The sequence below is a fragment of the Polypterus senegalus genome, chromosome 9 (assembly GCF_016835505.1).
Source record: "Polypterus senegalus isolate Bchr_013 chromosome 9, ASM1683550v1, whole genome shotgun sequence".
NCBI lineage: Eukaryota > Metazoa > Chordata > Cladistia > Polypteriformes > Polypteridae > Polypterus > Polypterus senegalus.
The window spans coordinates 20002594-20028303 of record NC_053162.1 but is presented as its reverse complement, the minus strand read 5'-3'; the positions used below and the strand labels follow the sequence as shown (position 1 = coordinate 20028303).

The window sequence follows — 25710 nt, the reverse complement described above, 5'->3', positions numbered from 1 at the left end:
AGAGGACGGCAAGTAAAAACCAGACAAGAGATGAGAAAGGAGCCTCGAAAATAATGATGGGGTCTGAGAAGAGAGAGAAGGAGTGCCGTTCACAAGAGATTCAAACACATGCAAATACGGAGGAAAGGTGCTGAAGGTAAACGTGGGTGCAAGAGATAGAAAAATTTTTTAAATTGATTCTTTTCATGCCTGTAGTGTAGACCTTTCACTCCATACTTATTTGAAGCACCTTTGACATCGATTCCAGCCTGGAGACATTTTGGGTCTGACATGACAAGCTTCACATGCTAGGATTTGGGGATTGTATGCTGTTCCTCTCCTCTGCAATAGACTGGTAGCCCTTAATCTGGTACTAAAGCTGGGACAGGCTCCAGGTACCCATGTCATGTCCATCGATGGACAACAACTCTTTTCAGGTGTCTCCCAAGATGTTTGATTGGATTCTGGCTGAGCCACTCAAGGAGATTCACAGAGTTTTGTCCTTATGCCACTCCTGTGTTGTCTCTGCTTTAGGCTTTTGTGTCATTGGCCTGTTGGAAGATGAACCTTCGAGCCCACTCTGAGGCCCTAAGAACTCTGCAGCAGGTTTTCATTAAGGTTACCTCTATACTTTGTCCTATTTGACTTTCCCTCAACCCTGTCTGGTCTCCCAGTCCCTAACCTTCACCTTTCTAATGGTATCACACAGCTGATGAGCAGTGAGTGGTTTCCTCCAGACATGACGCTAATCTTGGTGTCATCAGAGCAGAGAATCTCCTTTCTTACAGTCTGAGAGTCCATTGGGTGCCTTTATGCAAACTCCAAGTGGCCTTCCATTTTGTCATTTACTTAGGAGAGGCTCGGCCTTAACATTAAAATTACCAAAGCCTATTAAAAAACTCGGAATCCCAGCCCACCTTAAATCCCTTCACACCTCTCCGTCAGTGTCTTTTGTGTTGTAAATGTGTCAATCAGCACAAGCAGCAATCAGCCTGCTATACCATCAACTCAGAAAGGGCAGAAAGTTCTCTCAGCTCAAGTCTGTTTACCTACGTGTGAGTTCCCGGGAGTTATAGAGGATAAATAATAGATCGTTATTTGAAATATATGCATTTCATGTGTGTTCCGTGTCTACAACAATCTATGTAAACACATCGTTGAAACAGAAACTTTTTTCATGTTTTAGTAATAATTGACAAAATATAGACACGAAGTGTATAATGAGTGATGCCTGAAGTCCAAATATCAACTTTCACAAAAGGTACAAGTATAACAAAACAAGTGCAGTTTTATTCAAGAATATAACTACAGAAAAAGAACTCGCTTAAGAGTGTGACATTGACACGATCATAATACGACTGCTTTGGCGGCACAGCAGTAAGAACTGCTGACTCGTAATCAAGACATTCGTGGTTCGATCCCGGATGCCCCAGTTTTGAGTAGTGAGCTGTTCTTATTGTTACTATTATACAATAAAAACATACTTTTAATTTGAGTCCGTAACAGCCACTGTAAATTTATGGTTCGCATTTTTTTTCTTATTCAGTTTTATTCTCTCGGTTGCGTTCACGCTCGCCCCAATCTGACACTGCCGTTTTCACATAAAGATGTGTTATAACAGAGGTGAAACTCAGATGAGGACGAGGGTTCTACATCGGAGAAAGAGGACAGAAGCCCTCCCCGCAAAAAACATCCACTCACATATAAGAACAGCGCAGCTGCACCAGGCGTGAAGGCGAAAGATGGTATCATTTGGATGCAGGATGAGGTCAGGCGTCATCTTGCCGGTCAGTCTGCCCCACACATGTCCTTCAACGAAACAGCATGGCTTACAGAGCTCGCCAAGGTATCATGCAAAGTTCTGTTTGTGATTATGTTTTGTGATGGTCTCATTTATATGTTACTTATTTAAAGGTCAGATCAATGTTATCTACCTTGATTTATTTACGTATCCTCCTACATGCGTAAAGTCACAAGTAGCCTGCAGAGCTTTCTCTGTTTGATCGACACGGACATGCTGACAAAGTACATGTGTACTGAAGGGACTTTAGTTGCAGGTGGAAGATCCTGTCGCACTTTACGCAACTGTTGTTACAGTTCTGCCTTTGTCCAGAAATGGTTTCATAAGCTTTATGAGCTTAGTTTCTGAAAGACTTTCTCCCATGGGGTGCCTGGGATCTTTTCCTGAATAAGATCAGACACAGTTGTGTAGGGTACGACAGGAGAGATTGTGGGGCATTTGGGAGAAGATCAAAGTGGAGGTGGTTCACTATTCACTTTGGAACTGAAAACCCGATTCCAGGCCGTTCACACTCTAACGATACGTAACAGAAGGATATTTTCTGCAAACACTTCTTACTCCTCCAAACCCTATGCAGTCTTATTAGAGAATATTGAAGCATAGATATGCTGGATTTTTTTATTTTTATTTTCTGCCAGTATATGAAGTTTGAAGAGATATTTAGGTGCCACTGTTTTGTCTTGAGAATCTCAAGGATTTCCACATCCCCGGTGATATATTCAAGAAAGATTGTGGGGCTTAAAGAATACTTGACACACACGGCAGCGTGGATAAAAGGATTAAGTAGGAAATATTAGATGGAAGTGACTGCAAAAAGGAAAAGCACTTTAGTTGTCTCTCATTCGACCTACCAATGAGAATTTAAACACAATTTTAGCTTAGGGTGGCATGGTGGTTAACTTCCAAAGTCTTAAATTCAAAAATCAGTGTGTTGAATTCCATTGTCTAAGGTTTTTTTTTTTATATCTGGATAGTTCTGGATTTTTCTTATATTCCCAAAAATGTGCACATTCATCCCATTGGCAACTTTACATTGATTAGGTATGCCCTGCAGCAGACTGGTGCCCTGTGCAGACATGATTTTTGCCTTATGGGAAAAACTGGGATAGCCGCTGGTTGCCCATGATCCATGCTTTCATGTTTTTGATGCCAAATCCTGACCCTATCATTTGAATGTCGCACCAGAAATCGAGACTCTTCAGACCAGACAGTGTTTTTCCAATCTTCTATTGTCCAGTTTTGGTGAACCACTGTGAATTGTATCCTCAGTTGCCTGTTCTTAGCTGTCAGGTGTGGCACTTGGTGTTCTGCTTCAAGGTTCGACGTGTTCTGTGTTCAGAGATGCTTTTCTGCATATCTTGGTTGTAACGAGTGGCCATTTGAGTTTGCCTTTCTATCAGCTTGAACCAGTCTGGCCATTCTTCTTGGACCTTTGGCATAAGCAAGGCAAGAGAACTTCCACTCACAGGATATTTCCCCTTTTCGGACCATTCTCTGTAGACCCTAGAGATGTCCCAGTAGATCAGCAGTTTCTGAAATACTCAGACCACCATAACACTTTCAAAGTCATGTAAAAGTCACCTTTCTTCCTCATTCTGGTGCTCAGTTTGAACTTCAAGAGGTTGTCTTGACAATGTCTACATGCCGAAATGCTGCCATGTCATTGGCTGATTAGGTATTTGCGTTATCAACAGTTAAACAGGTGTACCCAATAAAGTGGCCACTGAATGTATGTCACAATAATTCAATGTGACTCCTATATCCCAAAAATGTGCATGTTTACCTAATTGGCAGCTCTTAATTGCCTTACCCTCAGTGTTTCATGCGGCCTGTAGTAACAGCATTGACGTCATTACATGTGCCAGGTAATAGCAGCTACCCACTTTGATGCTGGCACTTGACGCCTTTCTCTGCCACCCTCCTGAATGCAGAGCAGAGGCGCTATAATGCCTCACATGATCTTGCATTCTCAGTCGCAGAGCGTATCCTGATACTCTTCAATGCAAGTGGTGGGTTCTCGATGTGTCAGGAGTGAGGCTGCTCCACAGCCAATGAAGTTCTGCGGCATCATGTTTGCATATTTAAGAGGCTGATCAGCATGCTCCATATATGGATGTTTCAGAGTGCAGTTTGAGGTGTAGACACGTATGCATATTGTGATTTATAAATGTTAAATTATGTAGAAATGTGCATGCTGCACGTTTTATACATCTGATTTTTTTTTTAGGGTGCGCATTTCTCCTCCTTTTTTTTGCAGTGCGCATAGTTGCATTACTACAAATGATTGTGATATGCCATCTGTTGGAATGACAGATGCAGCGCATATGTCTCTCTTATATACCATTTGGTATACTGAAATGGCAAATGCAATGCATATGTCTCTTATATGTCATTTGGTATATTATTTGTAAAAGCAGTGTTAATGTTGTGATGCGCCATCTGTTGAAGTGATTACTACAAATGCTTGTGATGAGCACTCTGTTGGAATGAAAGAGACATAGTACCCAGACAGACACACAAACATTTATTCTTACTAGGAGGGTGTATAAGGAAGAAGTTTCTTCTTAAATGTGTTATTTAGTTCAATAAGGAGTTAAAGTAGGTAATTGTCCAAGTATATATTGTGGAAGATGGCTTGGACACAGACAGGCGGAAAGTGATGGTTCACCCAACACATGTTTATTAGCCATATTACTTTCAATTTACAAGTGCCATACAACCCCAAACAACTCCCTCAAAGTCCAGGCCTCAATAAAATGCCTCTTACTTCTCTTCAGGCCACCTCTGCTCCTCTCCTCCCGAGCTTTGTCCTTCTCCTCTCCTGACTCCAGCCATCAAATGGAAAGAGACAGCCCCTTTTATACACACTCAGATGTGCTCCAGGTGCCTCCCAATTAGTTTCCGCCGGCCCTCCCCAGTGTGGTGGAAGTACCGGCCGCGCACCTGGAAGCACTGCGGGTGACCCGAGTCTTGCCCCCCCAGCACCTCCAGGTGTGGTGGAAGTGCTGAGGGCCAGGGCTCCTCAGGCATTCGGGCGCCTCCTGATGGTGACCACGGGTCCCTATAGGGCTAAGCTTCCAAGCTCAGTTCCCGAGGTCCCCAAAGCCACCAGGGCGGTCTCTCCCTCGTGGTCATGAGCGTCCTGGCTGGGTACCACCCTCAGCCACTTGCCACAATATATAACATGAATCTAAGCATACAATTTACATGTATAGAAAGAAACATGTCAGCGTATAAGTTATCCATTTTTTCATCCTTCTGTTGCGCTTACAGCCACTGTGCACTTGTCCAATATTTCAGCCTTTTTTTTTTTTTTTAGGATGTACTTGTTAATTCCCAGAGAGAATTTGACCTTTGTTGGTCAGAGCGCAGGGTCAGCCATTGTACATTCTTTCCACAGATGGCAAGATGTGCTGTTATGGCAAGTTGTTAGGTTACCTGGGAAATCTAAACTGACTCACAGTGTGTCGTGTAATGAACCGACACCCTGTTCAAGCCTGGTTCCTGTCTTACACGCCCTGCTGCCAGGTACTCTCAGAAATGTGCTGTTTAGTTTTACAGACGACTGCAAATGGTCTTGAGTTAATGTGAATGTTGGGTCCTATGAGTGACATCCTGTCAAAGTTTGGTTCCTGCATTGAGCATGAAGGTGCTAGAAGGAAGTCAACTAATTTTGCTGTATTTGAAAATTAAGAAGATGAGACAGGTTGGCATTACATAAATGAATACAGGGGACTTTAACATGTCATAATAGGAAAGAATTAGGCTGGAGCCATCATGCCAATTGATTATATGGAAATCTAACATAACATAAGATTATCAGCCTGATTTAATCCAGTTGAGCATTTTAGGAGGACCAGATTTTCCTCAGCAGCATTGGATGCAATGCAAGAACCAAATGTTGTGGCCAAATGAAAGATGCACACACACCACATTGATACTAAGCCATTTCAGAACCACCAATTAGAGATGTGGGAGAAAACCAGAGCACCCAGAGGAAATCCCACAAAGGTACAAAGGGAACATGCAAACTCCACACAGATAGCGGCTGGGCACAGCGTTCAATCTTAAGCCTCATTAGTCATGAATATCAGCCACACTAACCTCTGTGCCGACACTCGTTATGCAAGAAAAGGCAGGAAAAAAGTCTTGGATGAGCATCAGTCCACCACAGTGACCACTCACTCACTCACACACGCACACACTGGGAAAATTTAGAATTGACACTAACCTTGTATGTCTGTGTTTGAGATCTGGGAGAAAAGAAGAGGAGTGCCTTGACACACAAAGAAAAGGAGGCGTTGGTAAATAGATAGATAGATAGATAGACAGATAAAAGGCACTATATAACAGATAGATAAATAGATAGATAAAAGGCACTATATAACTGATAGATAGATAGATAGATAAAAGGCACTATATAACAGATAGATAAATAGATAGATAAAAGGCACTATATAACTGATAGATAGATAGATAGATATATAGATAGATAGATAAAAGGCACTATATAACTGATAGATAGATAGATAGATAGATAGATAGATAGATAGATAGATAGATAGATAGATAGATAGATAGATAGATAAAAGGCACTATATAACTGATAGATAGATAGATAAAAGGCACTATATAACTGATAGATAGATAGATAAAAGGCACTATATAACTGATAGATAGATAGATAGATAGATAAAAGGTACCCTATAACTGATAGATAGATAGATAAAAGGCACTATATAACTGATAGATAGATAGATAGATAGATAGATAGATAAAAGGTACCCTATAACTGATAGATAGATAGATAAAAGGCACTATATAACTGATAGATAGATAGATAGATAGATAAAAGGCACTATATAACTGATAGATAGATAGATAGATAAAAGGCAATATATAACTAATAGATAGATAGATAGATAGATAAAAGGCACTATATAACTGATAGATAGAGGTAAGTAGGGTGTGACGTGCAAGTAGTCTCGCGGTACCTCAAAGTGTCTCTCCGAGATGATCACGTCTCGATCAAAGAATTTTTATATAATAGAAAGATATATATATATAGGGGACTTTTTATAGAAGCTCTTTACATAAATAATACATAAATAGGTAGATAAGTACATAAAAAAATAAACAAATAAATGCACACACACTTTGGTCTGAACATGCGACATGTTACTCACTGTCTTACACCTGAAGAAGTCCAAAGGCTTCAAGAGCCCTAACTTTATTCCAAATAAAACAACAACAGTCAGGGCGTTTCTTCAAACGGAAGCTACCACTTCAATACCCACAGACACATCAAACGAGCAGGGACGGAGCCAGGCCACTGGCCAGGTTAGAATGTTCCTGGCATCACCCATCGTGTGACAGACGTGTTACACGGGGAGGCCGTGAACTTGTAGTTTTCTCAATGGCACTGCGATCCTGCCTTGATGACAGACAAGCAACCCTTGACAGACGTGTCAATCACATTTCGATGTACAGCACCATTACCGAGGGTCTCAAAAGAGCTCAAATATCTCACAAAGTACTGAAAGATAATAAACATATAAATACACAAACACTTTGGTCTGAACACACACCGGAATGACTATAAAGCAATACAATTCAAAAGAAAGAAGAGTTCTGACTGTATACAGACATATTGCTGTTGTTATAAAGGAGCCCCCCAGTCGCGTTTCTTGTCACACTTTTGCTGAATAATTCGTTGGGTGAAAGTCCTCAGTGTTAGTCCATCAGAGATGTGCAGCATTGTTCATAATGGCACTGTTTTGTTTTATTTCTCTCCTTTGCTATGACCTGCAGGGGGTCCAGAGTTTGTCCCATAACTGAGTCTGCCCTTTTAGTTAGCTTGTTGACTACCAAGCCATTTCAGAATTGACAAAAAAGCCAAGACGTGAGCCAGACGAAACAGATAAACATATAACACAGAACAGGAGAGGAAACTGACATGTAACACATAACAGACTGCCTATGTACTTTCCATTTAGAGTGCTAATTTCTTTTGGCAGAGATTAGCAGTTTTTCGACACCAGGCCTTTATGGATGAAGACTGGTATTGTGTGGAGTTGTTTGTTGTCATTACAGCAGAGATCGCTCTTTCTCTAGCACGGGAATACTAAGGTTCCCATCTTGAAGTAGTGAGTAGCTGCTTCTTAGTGTTCTCAGACGGGACTCAGTCACCAGCACAGAACTTAGATCTTAGAGCTAGGTCAAGGTGTCCAGCACCGAGAGAGCAGATCGCCAGTGTTCAGGGGTCTCTCCTGAAACAGAACAGATTGGCATCTTTCAGATTACGGAGAGTTAAATGAGTGGTGAGTTCAGCCCCTTTTGGTGGAAGGTGTGACCTCTGGTGATAGGATTGAGGACGCCTCCAGTTATAGAACCATCCATCCATTAGCCAACTCGCTATATCCTAACTACAGGGTCACGGGGGTCTGCTGGAGCCAATCCCAGCCAACACAGGGCGCAAGGCAGGAAGCAAACTCCGGGCAGGGCATGCACACACACACACACACACACACACTAGGGACGATTTGGATCGCCAATGCACCTAACCTGCATGTCTTTGGACTGTGGGAGGAAATCGGAGCACCGGAGTAAACCCACGCAGACACGGGGAGAACATGCAAACTCCACGCAGGGAGGACCCAGGAAGCGAACCCGGGTCTTGTAACGGCGAGGCAACAGCGCTACTGGCTGCTTGCTCGAACTGCTGCCTTGAAGAGATGTCTCTGTGACGTTTACTTGTTCTCGAGTCAATCATTGTATCAGGTATGGTGCTGAGACTATATTCCCCTTCATGGAAATGGTGACTTTTTAGCTGGCATCAAGAGTGTCTGGCCTTAGCTTCTGAATCCAAGCATGGCAGAATGTGCAGTGCCCAATTTGTACTACAGGGGATGTGTAGAGTCTGCAGGGCACAGGCCTATCGTAAGGCACACTCACACTGGGCCTACCTAAGAAATGTCCCATCGTCACAGTTTTCATTCCTGCTGCTTCCTTAGACACTTTTGCTTTGTGTCTGATGTTGACACTCATGTCCTCTCCTATTTCTCCAAGTTATTATCCCTGCAGTAATTTAATATCCGATTTGTTTTTTGGCAGGATTTTCTGATATTTAACAACCGCAACCTGAGCATCAACATGCGTCGCAATGTATCTGGTTACTTGACATTTGGAAAAAAAAGACTTTATAATAAGAGTAAATAAATGCCTAATTACTTGGCTGAGGGTCCCGTTGAGCCGCGTGTTGTGATGTGATAATTGCGCTGCACCCGAGCCTCACAGTCAGAATCCAGAATTAAAGTTAGCAGGCGGTGCTGTGAGATTCTGTATGCGTGTCATCACTGATTATGCACAAGATGATAAGAGCTTTCTTTTAATTCAGAGACTGTTCACTCCTACCTGAGGAAACGCCACGAACTGTGGCGAGTGTGAGTGCGGACAGGCAAACGTGCAATCGATATGACTAAAGGAAACATGGCCATCGTGGAGACTCCGACCTTACCGGTGCGCCACAGGCATTGTTAATAAAGGTCAGGTTATTGGTGGGCAGCATGAAGATGGCAGAGTTGGTTGGTTTGATGGCTTAAGAGTGTGTTCTTAATTGAGAGGCTCAGTAGATATGGGAATGCTGGAAATGAATAATAAGGATAGATGCTGCCCGGTGGTTTAATTCAATGTCAGTGCCACATCCAAGTCAAAAGTTGAACTTTTTAATGATGACTTGGGATGTCTGCATATTTGGAGACTATGGGACAGCTAGAAAAAATAACTTGACTTTAAAAAGAGGTTTACAGTTATTAACCGATGAGCTGACAGTAGCCACAAGTTGTATTTGTATTTTGAAATATCAGTTCCTGCCCAGCACAGTTTTGTATTCTTTTAGTGTGTGTTTGGGCAGCACGTTTTAGTGCCATCGCCTCATGGATTCACAATCCTGGGTTCAGTTTCCTACCTGGTCATATTCTGTGAGTGTGGGGTTTGCATGTTCTCACTGTGTCTGTGGGCTTTTTCCTTCCCATATCAGACATGTACATAAAGGTTAATTTGTAATGCAATTACAATTACTCTGTTTCAGACTAAGGAACTTCTTTTTGTTCTTCAAAGTCAAAAAAGCCAAATTAAATCTACTTGGATTCAATTACTATACTCAAAATATATAGTACAGTAATCCCTCGCTATATCGCGCTTCGACTTTCGCGGCTTCACTCTATCGCGGATTTTAAATGTAAGCATATCTAAATATATATCACGGATTTTTCACTGCTTCGCGGATTTCGGACAGTGGGTCTTTTAATTTAAAGTACATGCTTCCTCAGTTTGTTTGCTATTGGCAGATGGCTGAGAAGCTACCCAATCAGAGTACGTATTACATATTAACTAAAACTCCTCAATGATATACGATGTGCTTCCCTGAGCGGATTGTTTGCTTTTCTCTGTCTTTCTCTGCGCCTGACGGAGGGGGTGTGAGCAGAGGGGCTGTTTGCCTAGAGGATATGGACGCTCCTCTAAGAAATGAAAGCACGTATTGATTTTTTGATTGTTTGCTTTAATCTCGCGCGTTCTCTCTCTGACGTTCTCTGCGCCTGACGGAGGGGGTGTGAGCAGAGGGGCTGTTTGCACAGAGGCTGTTTGTTTAGAAGATACGGAGGCTACTCTAAAAAATGCTGAAAGACTACCTTCACATTGCTCCCTTCTTTGCGGCTGCTTTATCGCGGTGCTCATACTTAAAAGCCCAACAGCATGTATTGATTTTTTGATTGTTTGCTTTTCTGTCACTCTCTCTCTATCTCTCTGACATTCTCTGCTCCTGACGGCGCTCGTTTGAAGAGAAAATATGTTTGCATTCTTTTAATTGTGAGAAAGAACTGTCCTCTCTGTCTTGTCATGGAGCACAGTTTAAACTTTTGACTAAATGGTGCTATTTCATGTCTAGAGGGCTCTAATAATGTTAACAGTGTGGGTGAGTTTATAAGGGCTTAAAATATATAAAAATAACCATACAAACATATGGTTTCTACTTCGCGGATTTTCATCTATCGCGGGGGGTTCTGGAATGCAACCCCCGCGATCGAGGAGGGATTACTGTATATATATATATATATATAAATATATATATATATATACTGTATATATCTATATATACATATACTATATATATATATATATATATATATATATATATATATATATATATATATATATATATAGTGACAGATAGGGGGCGCTATCGCTCCCTTGTACCCCTGTCCACAATTCGACACCAGGGAAAAGTCCAATAGTTGACTTTATTGAATTGCCACAGTGCACAAAGCACCCTCTCCTCCACTATATTCATATAATAAACAATCACAATACAATAATCAATCCTCCGAGTCCCAGACACGTTGCCCTCCTACCACCCAGCTCAGCTTGCTGTCTGGGAGCTCCCATAGTCCTTTTATAGTACACGACCCAAAAATGTTTCCCAATCCCCAGTCCACGTGACTCTTTCACTTCCGGGTCAGGTACAAGTCCTTTTCTTTTCACCCCGGAAGCACGTCTCTCTTCCTCTGACGCACTTCCGGGTTATAGGGCACAAATAAATCTTCGGTCCTCCCTGCAGCTCCCTCTTGCGGCCCCTATGGTATCCAGCAGGGTCTTGTATAAAAACTACATAGTCCATGACTCCCTGCTGGTCTTCGGGGCACCTCCATACTGCAGGGAGGGCTCCAACTGGTGGCCTGGGGGTATTGGCCAGGATGACAAGCCGGCCAAAGATCACTATATATATATATATATATATATATATATATATATATATATATATATATACACACACACACACACACACACACATTTTTTTCTCAGTCATGAGGAGTGAACAGGCAGTGCAAACCAGCTCTTCCTTTCCCAAATTCATGCTCAGTGTCCGGTTGCCCTCCTACAGTGCTCGTTCATAGTCACAGGAGTGTCCAGAATTTGCCCAATCACTGCCTAGTAGTGCTGGTTGCCCGTCTTTATTTGGAGCCAGCTTTTATGTTTATGTTTAAGGAGTCTCCCTCGGAGAGAGTTTCCATAGAAACTGAAACAAGAGAATGTGCAGGGGGAATCCCAGGCAGCACAGGCAGATCTTGTTTATATTTCAAGGAGCAGATCTTCGTTATACAATAAATGGCAGCATAGTAACATATTCACTTTTTGGTAGGGTCACAGGCAAGCTGATGAATTCTTAGTAATGTTAAATATAAAATAAGAACCAATTCTAGTTCTGCATAGGTTGCCAGTTCATAGCAGGACACAATTATGCACAAATCAACACTCACCATTACAGAGTTAGCATAGAGATGCCAATTAACCTATAATTCATGCATTCATTTTTAAGACAGGAAGAAAGATGGGAAGGTGTTGGTTTGTTTTGTCTTTTAGCGGGAAGGTGGACCAGCCAACATACAGAAAACAAGGAGACACAGCAGCGTATAGTTTGCTGTATTTTTCCTGTTGTTATTGTCATGGACACCAGGCATGGGCTGGCATTTTGGCCAGATGGTTCAAGGATTCTTAAAGGCCACTTTAACGAAACAACAGGGGGAGACTAACTGCATGGACTATATATAAAATTCTTTTCGCGTTTGAAACGGAAATTATGTATGACCACACAACATGGCTATTACGTATTACATAGTGCACCTTGTGTCGCCCTCTCCCAGCCCTCCGCTCTGGACGCCAGCGCAGAGACAGACAAATCTGCCACATTGTAACTTTTTTTTTTAATTCCCAGTACTTGATAGTAGAAGACATGAAGAAAACAGTTTTGCTTCTTTCCACTTTTTAACTGCACTGAGCTGTAAACCGCCTTCAGCTGCAACAGGTCGTAAGAACAAAGTGGACACTGGGAGACGCGGTTTAAATTTGAATCCCGTGGGATGTGCTGTTCAGATGGCAATGTGAAATTAACCCCTTTAAGCCATCCACCTGTACCGTTGTTGTCTCTTATTTCTGACGCAAATCCATATTCAACTCATTTTCTACAGAACATTACAAAATACAATTTGTGTTTTCAGATGTCATTGTTTGGAAGCACGGCTCCTACTGAACAGTCTAGGTTTATTCCAACATTTAAAATACTGGGGAAAATCCCAAAAAAAAAAATTATTGGGGAACTTCAGAAACTGTCAACATCGACACAAAGAGTCAGGTTACACAAAGAAAGTGAGACAAAAGCAGATCTCGAGAGAAGGCTCCCTGGTCAACGTATACGACAAACACAATTGAGGGCCTCACAAGCACCCGAACAACGTGCTGAACAGAATCGGATTCGACGGATGCAGTCTTCACAGGCTACCACGTCACACAGGCGTCAGTTGCCTGATGCGAACCACAAATTCCTCCAGATTCTGCATTTTATTTTTTTCCCTTCCGCTCAGTGAGAGAAGCCACTGGGTAATCTGCTAGTATATATATAGATACTGTATACATACACACAAAATATTCACCAGTATATATATATATATATATAGTGACTTAGAGTTATGTTGTGTGGAATCTTATCTGAACTGGCCGATGTTAAGAGTGGTGTCCCTTAGGGAACAGTGTTGGGACCACTGCTGTTTTTAATATACAGTGGAACCTCGGTTTACGAGTAACTTGGTTTACGAGTGTTTTGCAAGACGAGCAAAAATTTTTAATAAATTTTGACTTGATAAACGAGCGATGTCTTGCAATAAGAGCTGTATGGATACACTTTGTCTGCTGAGCGTCATGTGATCACAACTGAGCTGATAGTTCTTCTCTCTCTCTCCTTATCTCGCTCGCCCAGCGCGTCTCTCTGTTTACTACAGCATTGTGACTGTGTGTGTGTGTGCGCTGTGAAGTGCGAGTCCCCATCTTGCTCCCCAAAACACGAAGCTGAGTCTCAGTACTTTAACACTAGCTTTATTCAGCTTGAAACAGCAACAGCACTGTTATTTATTGCAGCGGGATCTTTATAATGTTCCTTGTATGACCCATTGACGACAGGCGCTTATAGCATGTCTGCGATCTTTTTGGATGCGCTTATACGGCGAACTGCTACAGCGCTGGGAGACTGCGATTGCTTTGGGACGCTCTTCCGCGTGTCGTCCTGTTGGGTGGAATCCCACGAGTTTAGAAACTCACACCAGCCATGATTCTTTTTAAAGGTAAAGTGCAGGTTAATTTGTATTATGTATTTTACTTTATATTTTGTATTAATCATTTTTATATGAATAGTTTTGGGTTGTGGAACGAATCATCTGAGTTTCCATTATTTCTTATGGGGAAATTCGCTTTGATATACGAGTGTTTTGGATTGTGAGCACGTTTCCGGAACGAATTATGCTCGCAAACCGAGGTTCAACTGTATATAAATGGTTTGGGTAAGAATAAACAAAAGACAAAACAAGCTGGTTAGGAATGTAGATGATATCAAGCTAGATGAACTGGAAGAATCAGAATACACAATGGGAGGTCTACAATCCATTGAATCATTACAGAGGCACTTAGAGAGCATACAGGCTTGGGGAGATTTGTGGTAGATGAAATTTAATGTCAGTAAATGTAAAATATTACATGGAGGAAGCAAAAATGTTAGGTTTGAATACACAATGGGAGGTCTGCAAATCGAAAGTACACATTATGAGAAGGATTGAGGAGTCGTAGGGTAATCATCACAATCAACTTCCAGACAGTATTCAGAAGCCATTAAGAAGGCTAACAGAATGTCAGATTATATAGCGCCTTGACGTGTGGAGTACAAGTCACAGGAGTTTCTTCTCAACCTTTATAACACACTGGTGAGGCCTCATCTGGAGTCCTGTGTGCAGTTTTGGTCTCCAGGCTACAAAAAGGACATAGCAGCACAAGAAAAGGTCCAGAGAAGACCGACTAGGCTGATTCAGGGTTACAAGGGGATGAGTTATGAGGAAAGATTAAAAGAGCTGAGCCCTTACAGTTTAAGCAAAAAGAGATAAAGAGAAGACCTGACTGAAGTCTTTAAAATTATGAAGGGAATTAGTCCAGTGGATCGAGACAGTGACTTAAAAATGAGTTCATCAAGAACACGGGGACACAGCTGGAAACTTGTTAAGGGTGAATTTCACACAAACATTAGGAAGAATTCCTTCACACAGAGAACCCTCAGACACATGAATTAAGATCCCAAGTAGTGTGGTAGACAGTACGACTTTAGGGTCTTTCAAAACTTGACTTGATGTTATTTTAGAAGAATTAAATAGAAATGACTGGTGAGCTTTGTTGGGCTGAATGGCCTGTTCTCATCTACATTTTTTCTAATGTTCTAATGGCATAGTTGAAAGTCTTAGGTCAAACACTGCGGGTACACATATGGTTAGAGAACGCAAATGAAATATTTTTAAATTCTTTTGCCTGTCTTGCTAGCGAATTAATAAACAGATCCAAGCAGAAAACTGACAATTTTCTTGTCTGTTTTTGTATTTGTATTTTTCAGCATTAAAGAGGACACGTTGAGGGCCTTTTGTTTGTATCCGTATCTAACTCACCAGCTATTTGAAGCTTCTCTACCCCAGCCCACACACACACTCCAGTGTTTCCCGCACGTCATGGATCTTTACCTTGAATGCATTTCTGCAGTTTCTGAATCAGAATTATTTCTGGTGCTTAGATGATACACTGCATAAAGCAAAGGCTAGAGACACTCACAAGCTTATTTGCCTTATTTCATCAGCAAGATTAAGCCCAGTCTGCCTCTGGTGTTAAATTGCATGGCTTTGGGATGAAAGAATGGATAAATAAAGTTAGCTGCGGCTCTTTCCCGCTGTGCTGGCACACTCTGTTATTGCAGTTTTCTGCACAAAATGATGTGTAGAGCAGCTGTAGTCCCAGCCACATACAGCTCCACTCATCACCGCCCAAATGAAGAAGACATCTCCATGTCTCAGTGAACGGATATGTTACTTACTTACTTGCTTTTAAAGGATGCAGCTCTTAAAATCATCTTTAATCACAAACGGTAACTATTTGACGACGGCATCTATGTATGTTAATTAATACCTCACATCTCTGACTCATTGTCCAGCTCATGACTTGTATCCTGCTGTTTTTATTGTTAGTAGCAGGTTCCAAAGGAAAGAAACAGATTTAGTTCATTATTTATTAAAACGTTCACTGACCTTTAAAATCTAATGAAAAGAAAATAACAGTCAATAAGTTAATAGTTTTATGGTTTTATGGCTTAACACACATGCAGACACATACAGGATCCAGTCATACTCGTGTCTAAGCATTGATAATGAAAGATGCCTGATCAAGCCTCTTACTCATTGTGACAAGAATTGACACGAGACATCAAAAAGATTTGGGGCAGCCACCGTATAATATGCCCTGGCTGCAAAATGGGTATGAATTGTTGAGCTGTGTTCAGTTTCAAATCCAGAACAGAACTGATTCAAGTATATAAAGATGATGGCTTTAAAGGCCGAGGACGGAAATGACGTCATCTGGGCCAGAAGTGACACCGAAACTGTAAGTGACATCTTCACGGGTGGCAGAACCAGAAGTGACGTCTTCGTGGTTGCCAGAACACTGTGGGATTTCCCATGAATGGTCTGCAGAGGATCGAGAGAGAAAGTCAGTGCACCTTACCACCCCCTTGACTGGCATGGAATTGTCATTATTCAGGCCCTTGAGCTGCCTCCCATTCGCACATGTGTGACACCTTACACAGGCTCACTAGCTTTGAGCAGGCCAGACAGGAGTGTGGGTGTCCCTGGTCATTCCCTAGACGTTGGAGACTGAGACACCGTATGTATTACCACTTACTATCTTTTTACTCCTTACCGTGCAGCTCACTTATGGTGACATCTCTCCTTAGCCAAGTAACTGCCTAGGCAATCTATCCACACAAGGTATGATGGGTCTACCTCAAGATGTGCCAAAAAAGTTAAAAGCAAAGCAATATCTATTAAAATAGAATAATAGCAAGACAAAGTGAAAATGTTAAATATTAAAATTGTGTTCCTCTGGGTGAGTGTTGGGGCTGCTGCTCTTTTTAGAATATACCTACAGTATATGATCTGAACAAGAATATAATCAATAAGCAGGTTACGTTTGCAGATGATACCAAACTTATTGGAAGGACAGAAAATGCAGAATCAGCTGAATCATCACAGAGGGACTTGGATAGCAGGTTTGTGGCAGATGACATTTAATGTCAGTAAATGTAAAGTGCTACATACAAAAAGTAGACATGTTAGATCTGAATACACAAAGGGAAGTCTGAAACTTGAAAATACTCTTTATGAGAAGGACAAAGGAGTCATAGTAGACTCATCAGTATCTACATCCAGAAGTGATCAAGAAGTCAAATAGGATGTTAGGTTTTAGAGCAGCGAATGTGGAGTACAAGTTATGAGAGGTTATGTTTAAGCGTACAACACACTAGTGAGGCCTCACCTGGAATTCTGTGTTCAGGTTTGGGCTCCATATTACGAAAAAGACATAGCAGCACTAGAGAAAGTCCTGAGGAGAGCAGATAGATAGATAGATAGATAGATAGATAGATAGATAGATAGATATGAAAGGCACTGTATAATAGATAGATAGATAAATATGAAAGGCACTATATCATAGATAGATAGATAGATAGATATGAAAGGCACTATATGATAGATAGATAGATAGATAGATAGATAGATAGATAGATAGATAGATAGATAGATAGATAGATAGAAATTGTTTCCCAGTCCCAGTGAGGCTCTATGCCGACATATTGCTGTTGGTATAAAGGAGCCCTCCGTAACTTTCCTCGACACGCTACTCACAAAGTACTGAAAAATAATATAAATATAAATACACACACACTTTGGTCTGAACACACACCAGAATGACTATAAAGCAAGAAAATTCAAAAGAAAGAAGAGTTCTGACTGTATGCAGGCATATTGCTGTTGTTATAAAGGAGCCCTCCGTAACGTTCCTCGACACGCTTCTTCTGCTGAATAATTTGTTGCCTGAAAGTCCTTCCATGTTGGTTTGTCAGAGAGAGGATGTGCAGCATTGTTCATAATGGCACTCAAAGTCGATTTCATTCTCTCCTTCTCTATGACCTCCAGGAGTTCCAGGGTGCTTCCCATAACTGAGTCTGTCCTTTTAATTAGCCTAGACAGATAGACATGAAAGGCACTATATACCAGTTAGATAGATTTGTTCACCAGTTTTACAATGGAAATGTTAAGATAAAAGAATAGCACTAATGAAAGGGTACACTTAGCTTGTTTGAATATCGGCTTACACTCCTAAAAGTAATCAGTTGAAAGACGCTGTTGACAAAGTACAGTGAGGTAATGGGTGAGGTTTCTGGTATTCGCCTTCGTCCACTTCAGAAGAGCTAGAGGGATTTTTCGCAGCACAGGTAGCAGAGCTGTCTTCCACCCATTTATAGGGTGAGCTTAAGATTTCAATAGCGTTTGCTGGTCCTTTTAGAATTTTTAAAAAATTATTTGGTTCCAAAATAAGAACATCAAATTTCCAAACATGGAGTACATTCTTTGCTAATGCAGTTAACCTTTCATTAGCAGCACTGTAGCCACTAGTCAGGCATTGACCAGTACCAAACCAGGAGCTCATCGGCACCTGTTAACTGCACCCCTTTAAGAGCCTTCTTGACCTGCTCTGTTAGTCTCTCTTTATGCCAGTCCACTTACGTTGCTTAAATTGTTTAGCTGTGTCTATCCATGACCTCAGTTACCAAGACTTTAATATACGAGGTGTGGGGCTGAAGATGGTCACTCAAGCTGAGCGATCAGGGAGTTGGAGTGATCCGGATGCCAGAAAGGAAACAGAAGTTGTGAAGGCTTAGATGAGAATCCTTATCAGGGTCAGAGATGGCCATAGAGCCCTGAGCCTTGGTAGAAGTAGTCCGGATGGAGTACCCTACTGGGAGCCATGGAACAGTAGTAACCCCAACTTCGAAATGAAGGACGGGTATGACTGTCGGATGGGTGTCTTGTCCTCCTGCAAGGTCCGGTCAGGATATGTGGAGGTGATGCCAGGAGAAATGGACGCACTGAGAGTTTTAAAAGGACAGTTTTCTGCCTGATTGATTTTAATCTCTCTTTTAAATGATTATTTTTTGGACTTGTTTTAACCTTCACCATCACTTACTTTTATGGATTATTTATGCACTGCACTATTTAGCTGAACACTGTTCGGATTGTTTTCTTTGATGTTTTTAGTAAAAGCACAGAGCACTTCCTATGAAGTCAGTAGATGGATAGGAGAGCGTGGGGGGGTCTGATATCTCTGCAAAAGGTCCAAGTCTTTAGAGTCCTGGTGCTTCCTGTCTTGCTATATGGTTGTGAGACATGGACGCTATCCAGTGGCCTGAGATGAAGACTGAACTCCTTCAGTACTGTGTCTCTTGTGGCGAATCATTGGGTACCGCTGGTTTGACTTTGTGTCGAATTAGCGGTTACTTATGGAGTCCCGAATGAGGCACATTACCTGCATTGTGAGGGAGCGTCAGTTACGGCACTACGGCCATGTGGCTTGATTCCTTGAGGGTGATCTGGCTCACAGGACCCTCACTGCTGAGGACCCGAGCAGCTGGACCAGGCCAAGGGGACACCAACCTGGGGTGTTGCTGTTCGGGATCCTGAGCTGTTTTGTTGTTTGGTGGGTGAGGCAGCCCACTGTACCAGTGCATGCTCCCCAAACTGACCTGACCGGACCTGACACATTCCTTGACTTTTCCAACAATTTGTGTAGGGTGACATACCAGGCAACTCACTCCATCTAGTCTGCCCCAACAAAGGTGTGGGTTCTGTGTGCGTGATACCTGACAGCCAGTGTGCACTCACCTGGAAGTCCAATGCATATAATACAGCGATGTGAGATAAAGAATGTGGATGTGTTGGACCTTGCAGACAGAGGAGAGGTTTGTTTCTCTGATGTCTTTGGTTTTATGTACCATGAAGGAATGAAAAAATGGTGCTGAGTTATTGGCTGTTCTCATTGTACATGTAAATCCTTTGTACAGTGTAGTGGACCGGGACACCTCCACGCCAGGAGGACCGGGGGAAGCCAGCCTATCCAGAGCGTTACCTCTCTCTGAGCGCTAGATGGCAGCCCCCCTGGGTTACAGCGATGCTTTGAGACTCCCACAGGGCTTCATGGGAGTTGGGGTTTGGTGCAGTCCTCATGGGATCCATGGGCGCCACCAGGGAGTGTTGTAGCTGCTGCTGAGCCCTGCAGAGCAGCTCTTCTGCCACACCTGGAAGTGCTGCCGGAAAGTAAAAAATATTAAATTTTATTGACCCCTTTTTTTTGACACCCACTGTACGTCCAGCCTACCTGGAAAGGGGTCTCTCTCTTTGAACTGCCTTTCCCAAGGTTTATTCCATTTTTTCCCTACTAGGGTTTTTCCTTGTCTTCTTAGAGAGTCAAGGCTGGGGGGCTGTCAAAAGACAGTTCCTGTTAAAGCCCATTGCTGCACTTCTTGTGTGGTTTTGAGCTATTTAAAAATAAATTATATTGTATTGTATTGTATAAATAAAAATGCAGCTGGAGTACTTCTGGGTGTGTTATAAAAGGAGCCAGCAGCCACTACTCCGGGAGACAGAGTCGGGAGGAGGACAACAATGCTTACTGGGAGAGAGTGAAGGAGAAAAAGAAGTTAAAGAAAGAAAAGAAGTGCATTGTGCTTTGGAACTGTGTGTTAGACTTGTGGGGAATGGGGAAAGCGTTTCCCACAAGGGAAAAGAAAAATAAATCACGTGTGCTGTTATAACTGTGTCCTACGCCTGTCTGTGTCAGGGTTGGCCTTTACAACAGGAACCAGCTCTGTCAGGCAGCATGTTATTGGCTACAGGAATGGGGGTAAGCTTGCAATACGTTAAAAATGGGAAAATGTGCTGGAAAATCATCACACAGTCATGTTAGTAGACATTATGTATATAAACAAGCTCGGCAATGAGATCAGCAACAGTAGTCGTCAAGTTTGACATCCCTTATGAATACAAGTGGTGTGGTGTCGGCTATAGATGATGTGTACTGCCCATCCTAATATTTATTCAAACAAAATCTAAACTTCTTTAGTTTGACTACATGTTAAAGAGGTCGAGTGGAGCCACATGATTAGCTGTTTGGAGGAGCTGGTGGCCGCTAGTTACAGTATATTCAGCAAGGGACATTAGGCCTTTTATAGTCAATGTCCACTAAAACCCAGAGCCTTAAGAAAATCTAATTTTATACTATACACTGTATTATACACTGCACAAATTTTAATTATACATTAAAATGTGTAAAAATGTAATGCATGAATTTGACTATGGATTGTTTTTGGCAGTAATTGAATTTTCCGCTGTCACAAAGCCACCTGAGTTTCCTGTTCCACGCAGGGATGTCCATTGCCAGTTCCCTACTAATGCATTTTAATTATTAAGTAATGCATTCTCCGTAGATGCCAAATTGTATTATTTTAATACATGCGAAATTGTAAAATGGCTTAGTAAGCAAAGCTTCTTAGAATGCCCAGGAAATGTGACAGTAGAGATGTTCTCACACCGTCTGCTAATTCAGAGCTTGTACAATTCTACGGCCGTAAATGTTTTGCTGTTCAAAGCACTTTTAAAAACCTTTGTGACACCTTTGAATACATTATGGCATGTTAACAGATATAAGAAAAATGTGATATTATTTTAAGGTTACTGCCTAATTTATAGTGGATTCTGTCTTGTTGATTTTTATGGTAAGATACTGGTCCGAAGTTTGAATCCCATAGCTGATTACCTGCCGGTGTGGAGTTGGCATGTTCTCCTCCAGTCTGTACTACGAGTGTCCCCAACTCCGGTCCTGGAGGGCCACCGTAGCTACAGGTTTTCATTCTAACCTTTTTTTAATTAGTGACCTGTTTTTGCTGCTAATTAGCTAATACAATACACAGAACAGAACACAACTAATCCTCAATACAGTATAATAGTGGAATAGAAATCTTACGAGTACAGAATAGAATTTAACAGTAGATGATATCACATGATAGGATTTGGATTTGTTTAGAGTCCTGGAGACCGCGGCCATCAAGCTGCCTCCCCCTATTGGCCATTCCACAGCTGAGTCAGTGCTGGGCCAGCCAATCTGATGAAAGGACCCCTCAACCCAATGATTCCTGCGATCCTCCATCAGAGATAACTTTACCTTAGGCAGGCAAAACAACTTGGAAGGTGGGCAGTGGCCCCAAGTGCCACTTTTGTGTACCAAGAAGAGAAACAGAATAGGTGAGGGTTAGTAACAAATTATAACAATCATGTTACTTATGTTTTAGTGCTAATGACTAACAACAGAGGTGCAGTCTGTACAGTTAATCAGCAGCTCTAGTCAGGGTGTGCTAAACTGAAGTAGTGAGTCTTCAGCCGGGATTTAAAATCTGAGACCGAAGGGGCATCTCTTGCAGTAGCAGGCAGACCATTCCACAGTTTAGGGGCCCTGTAACTAAAAGCTCGACCTCCCACTGTTATTTTATTAATCCTTGGAATCGTAAGCAGACCGGAATCTTGAGATCTTAATGTGCGCTCTGGTTTGTAAGTCATGATAAGTTCAGACAAGTAAGCCGGACCTTGGCCATTTAATGCTTTATATGTTAAAAGGAGGATTTTGAAAGCTGCCCTAAACTTAACCGGGTGCCAGTGTAAGGATTTAAGAAGTGGAGTTATGTGTTCGTATTTTCTTGTTCTTGTAATAATTCCTGCAGCAGCATTTTGCACTAACTGGAGGCTGTACTGTATAAAGAACAATTTGGACATCCAGAGAACACTGCATTGCAGTAGTCAATCCTACTAGAAATAAATGCATGAATTCATTTCTGAGAATCCTGTTTATTTAGAGATGGAAGAAACATGATTTGGACAGCTTTGTAATGTGCGCTTTAAATGACTTGCTAGAGTCAAAGATAACTCCAAGATTGTGGGCTAATTCATTAAAACTAATAGTGATTCCAACTGAGTTAAATGATGACAAAATATTGTTGTGATCAGCATCATACCCTCCAATAATTAACATCTCTGTTTTATCGGTGTTTAAAGACAAGTAGTTCTCATTTATTCACTCCTTTAATTCACTAACACAACTAACTAAAGACAACACTGGATAAACTTCATTTGGACTAAAAAAAGGTATAACTGCTTGTCATCTGTGTACGAGTGAAAATGAACATTATGTTTCCTAATGGGAGATCCTAGTGGTAGCACGTAAAGTGAAAACAGTAAAGGTCAGAGCTGGTTGAAGACGAGCCGCAGATCCAGCTGCAAGTGCACGACCGCCTCCTTCCATACAAGGCGTGTGCAAGAATTAGAAAACTAGAGCAAAAGTGGAGGACATTTGTGTGGGTCTGTGTGACAAAGTATCTGGGAGTGAGAATAAAATGTTTAGGATATGGCCACCACAAGACCCCTTTATGGTACAACAGTACCAAACAAGGGAAAACTATAAAAAAATGTCCAACAATATAGTAAAAAAATCAATAAGTATGCCTCACAAATGTTATGAACTTGAGAGTTCCTCAAGTGTCAAACCCAGGATAGTAATGAGATCGGCAGCATTGAATCTTTATGAATAAAAATATTTATTTTACAAATAAAAATTCTCAGTAATATTCAAAGTTTCTAAAAACACAGAAGGCAAAAGGAGTCTGAATAAAGCAATCCTGTCCTTTGCCGGGCACATTAACGTCCGCACTCACTAACACCACGACAACTTAAAATCAGCCATCAGTCATGCAGCATGCTTTGGGAGTGTCAGAAGAGACCAGATTCTTCTCGAAAATGGGGAGACCATGTAAATTGCGTACAGAAGACGTGTTAGCCAAGGCCAAAGGACATGAGAGAATAACATATTTATACATCTCCTAAACTCTTTGGTTTCTTTGTGTTCTTTCAACAGAAATGTCCGGGACGAGTGCTGATATCTCCCTGGTACACTGGAAGCAGCAATGGCTTGAGAATGGAACTCTTTACTTTCACGTTTCCATAAACAGTGCCGAACATCTGTCACAGGTAACGGCACCAACTTTACGGGAGCCATCAGAGATTGTTGACGAGCAGCTGCATATCTTGCATATTTCAGTCATGGTGAGTACACGTAACGGGCCGCCTTTTCATTTTTTTGGGTTAAAGTAGCACAAGAGTTGCATTGGTCCTTCCCCTGCTGAAATTACTCAAGTTATCATTGAGGTAGCATCAGATGTATAACTTAACTAAAGAACAGTCTGAATGTAGACCATGGAAAATGAAACCTGCCATTTTGGTTGAGTGTGATGTTTTATGCATACAGTGATATGAAAAAGTTCTTTTTTTGGCTTTGAAGGTTATAGCCACTTGGTGACGTTTCTGATGTAGCTGTTAGCATCTTCTAGTTGAAGTAAATGCATTGCCTGACTTGCTTTTGAGATGATGTGTCTTGGCTCCTTGAGCACATTAGCATCCATTTAAGGACCTTCATTGAAGACAGCAAGTGTCAACTTAAAGTGACCCCTCCAAATGAACGCAAGCAGCAAGTTGTCTCTATTAGTGGTAGCTCGTGGTTACTGCATACCTTATAACTAAACTAGCTTGATGGCTGGTGTGAGACCACCCTTATGCTTGTGTCCTGCTGCATTCTTTGTTTCTGTCTCTGATCATTTAAATGAGATTAATATTCAGGGGCTTGAGCTGTCAGGGCTGATAGCTAAACTCCAGGTGTGGGGCGTGTGACTCCTCATGTGATTTTGTATTTGACTTCTTTGGTCAAGTGTCCGTTGGTTTAGTGCACACTAGATTAGGATCATCGGGGGCAAGGGGGTGGACTCGGTGACCATTAAAAAAAAAAAGGATTTGGAGTTTTAAACCAGGGAGTGAGCTGTGAGAAAGGCTGCAATCCGTCCAGTGATGATTCGTTTATCAAATTTATTACATTTTGTGTGCGCTTGGTTAATTTTATGAACAAGTCGCAAGATTCATAAACTGGCTTCTTTGTTTCATGACATAAAAAAGTATTTTACATTTTTATAGCAGGTTTAATAATTGGGTATTGTCTTGACTTCTGGGGGCAGTGTGGGCAGCCCACTGGACATTAGTTAAAAGAACTTAGCAAAAGGTTAAATGCTGCTTCGAAGTATGTAATCATTTCATCTTTTATTTCTATGCCAAATAATGTAAAAATGTTTAAACTATTTTATGAGAACAAAACCAATGTGACACATTCAAAATAGATGGATATTAATTGCTTTCTACGCTGCTGTTTCACACCCTCTGCATGACACCCTGGTCAATCTGCAGAGAAGCTCCAGTACAAGGCCCCTTCTACCAGCTTCATTAGACTTTAGAACGAGTCCTCCTTAGTTTGATTTTTAAATTGTAATTAAATTAGGAACACTTTTTGTTTTATTCACTTGCTGTGTAGGCCTAGAAATCTATCTATCTATCTATCTATCTATCTATCTATCTATCTATCTATCTATCTATCTATCTATCTATCTATCTATCTATCTATCTATCTATCTATCTATCTATCTATTATATTGCACCTTATCTATCTATCTATCTATCTATCTATCTATCTATCTATCTATCTATCTATCTATCTATCTATCTTAAAAAGACAAACCAGTATTTAAAGATGCTGCTGTATTCGCCTGAATGTTAGCAATAAGATCTTCGAGAAGTGTTCATTGTTTTATATTATGTATTATTTTTTGTCAGATTAACTGGAAACAATCTGAACTTCTTATAAAAAACAAAACGATAACCCATCTTCTGACCTGGAAGTGGAGTCTAATGTCAGTTTGATTGTGTAAAAAAATAATTTGATTCTAAGTTTTAAAAAAAGGAAAGTCTTTAACTCATTGTAAATGAAAGACTTGTATTAGTATCGAATTAGTTCCTCATTTGGCAAATTAAGAAAAAATAAAACAA

At 41.3% G+C, this 25710-nt stretch overlaps 1 protein-coding gene across 2 annotated transcripts in view; it reads left to right on the top strand.

Annotated features, from left to right (window-relative positions):
- LOC120535132 (astrotactin-2-like) overlaps positions 1 to 25710 on the top strand; it is a 2291264-nt gene that overhangs the window by 433265 nt on the left and 1832289 nt on the right. For both annotated transcript variants that reach the window (XM_039762741.1, XM_039762742.1), the window contains exon 2: positions 23702 to 23889. In XM_039762741.1, the coding sequence (XP_039618675.1) occupies positions 23702 to 23889 (188 nt within the window). The remainder of the gene's footprint in view (positions 1 to 23701; positions 23890 to 25710) is intronic.